Source organism: Phoenix dactylifera, chromosome 1, assembly GCF_051530095.1.
Source record: "Phoenix dactylifera cultivar Ajwa chromosome 1, Ajwa_hap1_PhDact_Kaust_v1.1, whole genome shotgun sequence".
NCBI classification, from domain to species: domain Eukaryota; kingdom Viridiplantae; phylum Streptophyta; class Magnoliopsida; order Arecales; family Arecaceae; genus Phoenix; species Phoenix dactylifera.
In genome coordinates this window covers 13,893,979-13,905,000 of record NC_143190.1, presented here as the reverse complement: position 1 = coordinate 13,905,000, position 11,022 = coordinate 13,893,979, and the positions used below count along the sequence as shown (strand labels likewise).

General features: G+C 35.9%; 1 protein-coding gene across 5 annotated transcripts in view; it reads right to left on the bottom strand.

Moving 5' to 3' along the window:
* LOC103711437 (squalene synthase 1-like) overlaps window positions 1–11,022 on the bottom strand; it is a 59,577-nt gene that overhangs the window by 23,036 nt on the left and 25,519 nt on the right. For all 5 annotated transcript variants that reach the window (XM_088720963.2, XM_008797574.6, XM_088720964.2 and 2 more), the window contains 2 exons: window positions 7,707–7,782; window positions 4,831–4,919 (listed from right to left, as the gene is read on the bottom strand). In XM_088720963.2, coding sequence (XP_088577089.2) covers window positions 4,831–4,919; window positions 7,707–7,782 — 165 coding nt within the window. The remainder of the gene's footprint in view (window positions 1–4,830; window positions 4,920–7,706; window positions 7,783–11,022) is intronic.

The window sequence follows — 11,022 nt, the reverse complement described above, 5'->3', positions numbered from 1 at the left end:
TGTAAAAAGACATAAAGCACCCTTAAAAGTTACAAAAAATAAGGGTATTTTTTGTCCAATGAAAAATGGGTAGATTGATAACCTACCATAACAGAGAGTAGGTTATCAATCCCCTATATATATATATATATATATATATATATATATATATATATATATATATATATAAAACATCTGGGTTAATAAATTTAAAACAAATCAATATACTTAATGAATCTAGACAAATTAAAATTTTTGGGTCGATTTGTTTACAAGAGTTCTTGAATATGGATAGGCAGCCAATAGGCTTTTATTATTGGTCATTTGTTATATGGAGGTACGCCACATCTGCTTTGTATAGGGGTCCTTTTGGTTGCTGGTCAGTGAGTGTTGGAGAAGTCAAGTACAAGTAAAATTGGGCACTTCTAGCATGTGGGTTTGGAGAGACCTGAAAAATTGTTTACTGAGCCCCAAGTGTTAAAGTTTTTGACTTTCACTTGACTGGCATGGAAGTGGCACTTCCAAGTACTTGCACCTCACTAATAATTTAATACCACATAACATACACCAAAAGAAATGTTGAAAGCATGGTCTGTTGTGCCGGTACCAAGCACCGGACCGGTTGTCCAGCGGCACAGGTTGGTACGGGCCTATGCCGTGCCATACCGGGCCTGTCCCGACATAGTAGAGAAGGCGGAAGAGATGGCAAACAAGAGAGAAAAAGAGAGAGAAGGGGGAGACGAGGGCCGTCGGAGGCCGGCGGAGGGCCGACGGAGGGCCGGCGGAGGCTGGCGCCTAGGCAAGAGGCGGAGGCTGCAGCTAAGTCCCCCATTTCATTTGAAAAAGAGGTCTGACTGCTTTTTAATTTCGAAATTTTTAAGTGATCGCGAAATTAAAAAGCGGCCGGATCCCTATTTCGAACGAAATAGGGAACCTGACCATGGCCTCCGCCTCCTGCCCGGGCGCCAGCCTTCGCCACCCTCCTTTCTCCTCCTCCCTCCCTCCCTCCCTCCCTCCCCAGTTCACTCTCTTTTTCTCTTTTTCCTTCTCCTTCTTCGGCACTGCGTTTCGTTTCCGTTGCCGGAACCGCCTCAGTCCGCCGCTGGAATGGCTTGGTACGACTGGAACCGCTCGGATCGGGACGGTTCCACCAACCCTCGTTGAAAGTCTAAATAAGTAGAGTTCTATTCACACAAACAAACAGTTGAAGTGGTCTCCAGTTCCCTGATAAACCACTTCTCTGTACTGCACCTTTAAACTGGTTTTCACTTACCTCTAATGAAACAGGCCTTACATGAAACATATTTACACCCAAATGAAGAGTCTCTTTTCATAAGCCCAACATGGCGTATGGGACAATTCATATCAAGTGAGACATGCTACATTTGAATAAACTATTAGTTTTGTTTTTCCTTTTTCCTTTGGTCATGTAATGTAATCTTCACACGCAGTTACACATTGTATTGATAGGACCGGTAGTAAAAGAAATCTGAAAAACCTGAATCTTTTCTCCATAACTTTGAAGATTTTGATATTATTATTTATTACTCAAATGGATTTCTCATACTAAAGTTTGACTGCAACCCAATATCAGACCTCCAACACAAGAAAACTGTTCATCATTTCGAGATTGCCAATGCAATGCTACAAGGCTGTTTGGTTGCCTATGAATACGTTTGCATGCAGGAGGATCTGCATTTTGAAATAGAAATGCTATTTCATTTGCAGTTGCAAAAGCCTTTTTTGTTTTGTTGAACTGAGAATTGCAAATGTATTTGCTGCTGTTTTGTTACACAATGTTGAAAGGTATAATAACCTTATGGCCAATTTTAGCTGCATAAGTATATTATATAATTTTTAATATGATAAAATAAATTATGAGAGGATTTTCCTCCCGTCAAGAGGCGAGTGCATCTACTCTTCTCGACTTCAAAATCAATAATAGGACATCCAAATCAAAGATCCACACTGTTAATTAAGATCTACACCACTAAAAATATCTAGAAACCTTCTCTAAAAATGAAGGGGCCTAGAAACTAAAAAAAAACATGTTGTCTTCATCTCTAACCTATGCATCATGTGAACACAAAAATAAATGGTTAAAATGACATAAGATCATGTTTTGCTATAATCTAAGCATTACAATCTACTGATTTCAATTTATATATTTTAATATATGTAGATCATAATCAATAAGGTAGATTCTCATTTTAAATGCTTTAGCATATATTTTAGCATGCTAGTGCAATGCAAACCATCCATTTATGTTCACATGATGCAAATGTTAGAGATAGTAAACAAATGTGATTTTATTTTATTTTTAGATATATTTAGTAGCATAAATCATGATCAAAAATGTGGATATTCTATTCGAATGCCCATTATTGATTTTGGAGTCGAGAGAAATAGATACTCTCTTCTCCAAAGGAGCAAAGGTCATGTCATAATATCATATATTAGTATGATATATTTTTAATCATGTACTTCATAGAATCGTTTTTTTAGAAAGAGAGAAACCTAACCCACTTTTTTTTAAACAAAAGACTCAAACAGTAATATATTAATAACATATATATAACTATTTTATGTGATATACATTATTCTAATAATTATCTAATATATCATTAGATTGAAAGTATGTTATATATTTTATGATATATATTACTACAGTAATTAACTGATATGTAATATATTAGTATTATATAATATCAATATTTACACAACAAAAAATAGATACAATATTATATTATTTTCATACAATGAATATTATATATTCTAATAATCTATTTTAATATTATGCTATAAGATTTTAAGTAGGTAGGCACCTCTTCAACAGCCCATAGACTGGAGGCGAGGAGATTTGATGGGCTGGGTTGCTTACCTACAGCATAAGTGGCAAACTCATTTTCAGTTAATTTTAGTTGCGATGAGTTTTGCAACTTTTTGGGTACTTTTTTGCCAAACCAATTGCAGCTTGCAAATAAGTTGCAGTTAACCAAACAGTTGCAAATAGCCATCAGCAACTCATTTTCTGCATTTAGTTTTGCAGCCTATCTCTTTGCAAAAGAGCCCCTAAACAATTTGGTTTTACAATAAGGCAATTTCAAGTAAAAGATACTCTTCGAGGCTCTAATCAGATGATATTTTCTTTTTTCCATACATTATGGGTGTCACATTTAAATGATTGAAGTGGGTATAACATACTTAATATGCGTAGGAATTGTGTATAAATCCCAGTTGCTAGGGCAATCAAGGGGGAACCAAGATACCAATTTCTTATGTCATCAAGCAATTACAGCTAGGAATATGTTTTGGTGGCTCTCTAACAACTGTACATAATGACAACAAGATAGTTGCAACCTTTCACAATTGAGTGTTGAATCCATATCAATATTGGATTTGTCATTATATACTGCTGGACCTGAGCATGTCTAGTTGAAAGCACACTTCTAAGATAGACTATGTGCACACTATGAAATCTCTACATTTACCTTACCTTAGGAACCCATGTCTACTACAATTGATAACATCATTTTGATGATCAGATACATAAAACAAGCCAAGGATTTATCTTCAGAGATCTATTGGATTTAGTTGGTTGTAGCCAAGGATGCATGACAAGTAGCTAATTTGGGTAGGCAGAACTGATGAGACTATTCTCAAACACTAGAAAGTTGTGAAACGTTTATATTATGTAATATGTTTGCTTGGAGGAAAGTGTTCCTCCAATGTTTTAGCAAATCTTTTTAGAGATCTACTGGATATAGTTAATTGTGGCCAAGGATGCTTGAGAAGTAAGTAGTTGGGTAGGTAGAATTGATGAGACTATTTAAGATAAACACTAGTAATTTTTGTGAAATTTATATTCTGTAATGTGTATTCTTGGAGAAAAAAAAGTGTTCCTCCAATGTTTCAGCAAATCCTAAAATCCAATGGTGAATATACATGATCAGTCAAACAGTGAAACAATATTTATTTAGAAAACCAATATGACTTCGTATTTTAGCAGAGAGACCTAAAGGCACATAAGTGCATTCCCATGAGGGATTCATCTCAAGACAATCTAATTGCTAAATTTCCCCAAATAATTTACAAACTTAGGTTCTAGGAAGATCTGTGATTAATTAAGTTTTTAGTAATTATGCATTCACCTGTGCTTAAATTGGAATCCCATCTTAGCTTGCTTGCATGATTTCATGAGCTTATAAATTGGATAGGCTTATTTCAGAAGTGGGATACTCAATCGTATGCATAATCTTGGATCAGCTACATTACCCCTATAGAGTGTGATAGAGTAGTGGAGTAGCCTTACTACATCTCCAGGGTGCCAGCCACTTGGCAAGAAGGGGCAAGGAATTAAAAGGACTAGCATAGATTTAAGTGTCAATCAACATGGCATGATAAATCCTTTGTGCACTATGAATTGAGCTAATTCTAGGGCAACATGCCACCGGCATATGATATTCCAATCCTTGAGGGTTGGCCCCCCCTGGGCCTGGGAAGGCCAACATAAACTCTTCTCCAAGCTCCCCCTCCCCCACTTCCCTTCTACTTGGTAGGGTTATCAAGGAACTTCAAGGTGTACTTGTATATGCATGGTGTTGGTTCAAGTAGATATGTAGTATGATTTACATGATTTAACAGTTAAGAGGTTTTGCCTCACCATTGGGGATGATAATTGACTATGCATTTGCACAAGATGCACAAATAATTGTCCTAATCCATAACAAAAGTACAAAAAACAAGTATATGTCACATAAAGACAGATGTGTGATTGAGTGGATAGCAACTCAATCTTAAACCTGTCCAAACAGTATATTAAGAAAATCTATGCTTAATAGCAAACACTACCTTGGACTTGAGTAAAGATGAAAATTCGAAGAAAGCACCATAGACATCTGACATTGATCTTGTTTGGTCAATAACCCTAGCAGTAAGTCCTGGAAAGGAGCACCGGTTAAAAGGTACATTCCAATACTAACTACTGCAATAAGCATATTTTACTTTCATGACATAAAATACTTCATGATATTGATCTGGGGTCAAAACATATACAAATTTAAATTAACCATTATAATCCTGATATTTAAAAAGTAAATAGATCAACAAAATCATAGTATTGATAAAGATTCATTACATATTTTATTATAGTAACATGATAATAACTGCACCCCTTCTGTATAAAATGTATCTGCTAATGTTGTTTCGTAGGAAAGCAAGTTGGGTCATTGGGTCATTGCTAATGCCTTCTTTTCACATTTTGGGGTTTGTCATGAACCTGAACTAGTCAAAACTAATTAGTCAATAATACAGATATGGATACAAGTCAAGTACCGAGAACACTTTTATCTACGAGACTTCTGAGCATATCCTATGCCTAGTTTCATCCTCCACAGGTGCAAGGAATATCTTGGAAAATATCATGAACAAGACAGATGCTCCAGATCAAGAGTTACCTTAGTTTGCCAATCACTGGTTGATTGGCCTCGTATGATAAAAGTTCAGCTAATAATTCAAAAGTCGACATTCATATCAAACTTGCATATATTCTGAAGCAATTATCTAATTATTGCAAACAAATAGAGAACAAAAAAAGAAAAAAAAACTTCTATCCATTGATGTTGAGTTGCAGGTAAGATTCATTTATATGTTGTATCCTTTAGCTACTCAGGCTATGTTAACTAGCTATAGCTTGCTTGCTAAATTACATTTAAGACACTAGATATGTTTGGAAGGGCTAGCATATAAATATTCACAAGCTGCTCCATTTGCCAGTTCAAAGCAATTAAAGATGTTTCCAAGGAGAAATTAAATTAGTTTCCCATCATATATCAGCATACCTTCTTCCTATTCGCGAGCAATATCCCATATCCTTTTGTGTTAATGCATGCTAATACTCAGCAAGTAATGGTAAAAATATACCATATCAAGTTCAGATGCGAACAATATAGGATCAACTGTTAGGGATGCCAATAGACCAGCTCTGTGTTGAGCATAATCAAAATTTTGAGGGGACTGAAGCCAATGACATGGGCCCAAACAATATAATGGCAGTCTTGCATGTCAGTCTGTTGACATTCCTATCAACTGGTAAACATTAGCTTACCTGTATAACTTTGACTATGGATCAATTTATGATTCATCAAGCTCCGAAGCTTTTTGCCATAACTCTTTGACATCAACCATTGGTGAATTGGTGTTAAAATCTCGGACACAAGTTTAAGCAACAGTGGACCTCCTATTAGTCAAAAACTTCTACCTGGGGTGCTGCACTCGCTCCAGATTTTTTTCCAAAAACTCCCTCCAACACCTTCATGTTAAGCATATCAATATTCTAATTTTATTTTATTTTATTTTTAAGAGAAGCATCCCTTTCAAATCAAAAAAGGATGAGCATTTGTAGACATGTAACCAAATTGGCTCTTGACTTCAGGTAAATGACCTGGGGCTTACTTTAACAACTGGAAGGCCCATTGGTTGAAGAAATCTATCTATGGAAGGGGTACAACAAAAGAACTTTCCATTGTATTATCTACCCTAGTATTAATCTCATTTAAACACTCTAAAATATGGATTTTTACCGGATCTGATGCTTAGGTAATGGTATGATAACACAAGGGGAAGGGCCACAAACAAGCAAAGCAAGACTGAGCTTGCTGTAATAAGATCAATGGGGTGGTCAGGCTGAGCTTGAGCAGAGATTATCAATGCTCAAGCTTAGCTATGGAGCCACTTAAATGAATGGATTCTCAATCTGAGCCTGAACCTATACTTCCATTGCAAGCCAACAAATGCTTGTGCTCAGGTTTATTATTAGCTGAGCATAGGCTCACTTAAAACACAGATTGCTATTGGCTTGTTCCAGAAGAACATGCCCAAATTCAGCCACCTGAGCTAAGCTCAACTGCTGCTGTTTAGGAAGAGCATGGTTCATTTGCAGCTCTAAAGATTAGCTCATATTGTGTGGGTATTTGCTCGAGGTTGTATATATATATATATATATATATGATGCTAACTTGTGAAAAAGATGAAGCCTTACAATGATGTGATGTTCGTTAATATCTCATACTTGTCACATATCTATCATAAGCAAAGTTCGCCATTTCAGTACCAGACCTCGTACCAATACTATCCTATTACAGTGTTGGTACATGGTATGCTACAAGATAGAGAGGCATACCAAGTATCAGAACGGTACAAGACTGTGCACTGGTTCGGTATCGATATGATACTGTATGTCCGGTACGGTACGGTACTGATCAGTACATCAAACCTTGATCATAAGAATACTAGTATCTAATTAGACTTGAGATGGACAAGAATTCATATTAACATATGATAAGTCTTCCCTAGTTTGAAAAGACTCAAGTCTCAATGAAATCAATGACACTGAGTTTGTGACATAGATTTCAGAACATAAAAGGTAATGCGAATACATGTTGAGAGGGAGAGCAAATCCCATTTAAAGGAGCTATGAGGAAACAAATCATTCATGTAATCGACATATCCATCCATAGCCCATATCTTCTAATTGAACAATCTATATTATAGAAAGAGAACAAGGGCTGGTGTTAAACTGAAATGAGTGGAGAAACACAGGTTACCAAAAAAGAAAAAGGGAAGAAACCACCATGAAAATGAAAAATAATATTATGATCAACTTTAAATTGAATAAACATGAAACAATCATGATTATAGTAAATAAAAATGGCACAAAATTTTCTTACCACGTCGCATCTTCACAACTCCTCTAAAAACCTCCACATTGTTATAGCATAGAGCAAGGGTTCCAATTGCCATGATCTGATGCAACTGACAATTGTCAACTAACAGGCATTTTTGAAATTGAGATAAATGTTCAAACTAGACAATAAAGTTACTGGAATGGAAATATGAGATATAAAAAGCAGAATTATGAATAGCAAGAAAAATGGAAGATTGAGGAGCACAACAAGAGTTTCATACAACATTTTATTTATTATGTACACAGGACAAAATGCTGAATTTTAAATAAGAATTATTGTAACACTTGTCTTAGACAATGACAGGACGAGCTTGCACTTCTTGCCATGAACTGCTGACATCAAGGATGAACAGCAAACAAAATAGATATCAGGCTGGATGAAAATGATAAGGACATCAGACTCTGGTCAAATAAGATGCATTGACACCTGTATCAACTAATCCAGTAGGCCAAAATTAGCCTGTATTGTTTGTTAAAAACTAATAAGAGCCAATACACGACTTTCTTTTACTTGATAGGTTACTTCTATGACCATGATGACCATTAGCCTTGCACAGAATTTTGATTTTATTAACTTATAAAGAATATGTCTGGTACTACTGAGGCTGATCAAATATCAAAATGCATACTACTCAACACCGAATGATCATGTGTACTCCATATCTTTCTTGCTTCAACATTCTGTAGAGGTCCCTATATTGCTAATATAAAAATGCCAACATGCAAGTACATGCACAGGCAATGGTACTATAGCCATATGAGCCTATAAGGTACTTTCTTGTATTTTATGTCAGACCATGGCATAACTTTAAGCAGTTGAGAGTAAGGCCTACCAAACCGAGCCGAACCGAGTTGAACTGGCACAGGACCAGGTCGGTTCGGCTGTGGTATACTGAACCCATCCGGAACCGGTCGGAACCTATCCGAACCGGTCGGAACTTGTATGAACCAGTTCCCCCTTCCTTCACCCTTATAAGTAGTGGGAAGGCCTGAGAAAGCTTCCTAAGTTTTCTCAATTCTTCCTTCACGATTTTCTCGATCCCCCGGGCCAAAAAAATGCGCTGATTTCAACGATTTAAACACAATACAACCCAAAACAAAGAATATTTTCCCTCCCCTACCTCATTTATTCTTTTTTTCAATGTCAAGAAATTTTCAAAATAAGGGGAGGCCATGCCAAAACTTTCGATTTTGGCATGATTCATGATATGTTGTAAATCTATAGCTGATGTACACAATCCTATTAAATTTTTTAATTTTTTGAATTATATATAATTTTTTAAATTAAAAAATATATATTTGGTTTAAAATTTAAATAAATAAATAAATTCTCAAAAATAACTGTAAAATTAGAAGCTTTTTTAGGGGCATGCAAGCTATAAATTTAGTGCCTATTTATTCAAATTTTGAAGCGATCATTCGCACAATGGCCTAAACCTAAATTTTAAATAAATAAATAAATAAATAGTCTTTGATGCATGCCCACGGGCTTAAAAAAATATAAAATATATGTAGCATCTATGGTACGGTTCTACAAGAATCTGAGCTTAAATTATTTTTTTGAAATATTTGTATTTAAAAATTATTTTTAATTTAAAAAATAATTAAAAATATATAATTAATACAAAATTATGAAAAATTAGTACTATGAATTACATAATTCAAAAATATTTTTTGAAGCAGAAAACATATTTTTCTAAATTTATGATATTTGAACATATTTTTAAATTTAAAAATTTTTAAAAATATATAAATAATCCAAAAACATCAAAAATTAGCACTATGTATTAGACAAGTCAAAAGTATTTTTTGAAGTAGAAAATATCTTTTTCATCGTAACAAAATTTTACTATTTTTAAATAATTAATAAACTGATGTGCTTGATAAATCTGTAGAAATGAAACCATCGAGGAAAAAGAACCTAAAGCATAATATTAGTTGAAAACATGGGCAATTGCTCTCAGGTTGGCATCATTAAAGGTGCAACTGATGCAACACAGTTCAAGAAAGGAGGTGTAATTAGGTTGAAGCAGCACCTAGCTCGTAGTTATTCCGATGTATCTATGTGCCGGAAATGCCCACAAAAAGTCCAACAGCCGATGAAGTAGTACTTTACTGATTTCAGAGCAGTGAAAGAAGGGTTGCCAAGAAGGTAGAGGTGGATCACTGGGCAGTAGAGCTACCTTCATATCACTTCAGAAAATCAGAGGAGTCCGCTTCAAATGGCGAGGCACAGATCCAGGCTGACATTCAGACAAGTCTGGATGATCAGTAGCAGTAGGATGAGGTGGCCAGGCATAGAACTCGATTTGGACCCTCACACTACAAGTCGAACTCTAGTTCCATGACCAGCAGGACAAATCCAGAGTTCAGAAGAACCTCAACTAGGGAGGTTGTCACTAGAGGTGGTGGTTGTATTGCTTTTATGTTGGAAGCTTTTGGTAGCAGAAAAAAGTCCTCTAGAGAGATTTCACTAGGAGCCACCATCCATGATTTAGATCCACTTGCCTTTTCTAGCAAGACTTCGAAGCAACAGAAGGTTGACACCATACTAACGAAGGATAAGGATGCGGCAAGCTATCAGATCCTATTTCACTTCAACCACATCCCAGTGAATGCGACAAACAACATATACTATAGGTCTATCATTTTCTCCATACATGTTGCTGGTTCCGGTGAAGATCCTCCTAAACTAAAGGACATCTATGGTGAGCTTTTTGACAACAATGAGCTAGAGAAGTGGATTGCTTTATACTAGAGCAAGTGGCCCACATACGGACTGACGGTGATGTCTGATGGTTGGACCGGTCCAACCATGTGATATGAAGACTTTCTTCCAAAAGTCAGTTGATGCTTCTGATCAGATGCACAACGCCATGTACATCCTCAGATTGGAGGTGATTGATTAGGTAGGAGAGAAGAATATTGTACAGGTCATCACTGAGACCGGTCCCACCAGGCGAAGCATTAACTTTTTGACATGTAATATAAAGACTTTCTTTCAAAAGTCAGTTGATGCTTTTGATCAGGTGCACGTCATGTATATCCTCAGATTGATGGAGGTGATTGATTAGGTAGGAGAGAAGAATGTTGGATAAGTCATAACTGAAAATGAGCTACAATATAAAACTATCGGAGAAATCTTGATGGAGCATCAGGCACATATTTTATAGACCCCATGTGTTGCACTTTGTATCAACCTTATGTTGATGGACATTATGAAGATTCATAGGGTGTAGCAGACAGTGGAGATAGCCCAAACTATCACCAGATATATTTATAACCATACATGGGTTCTA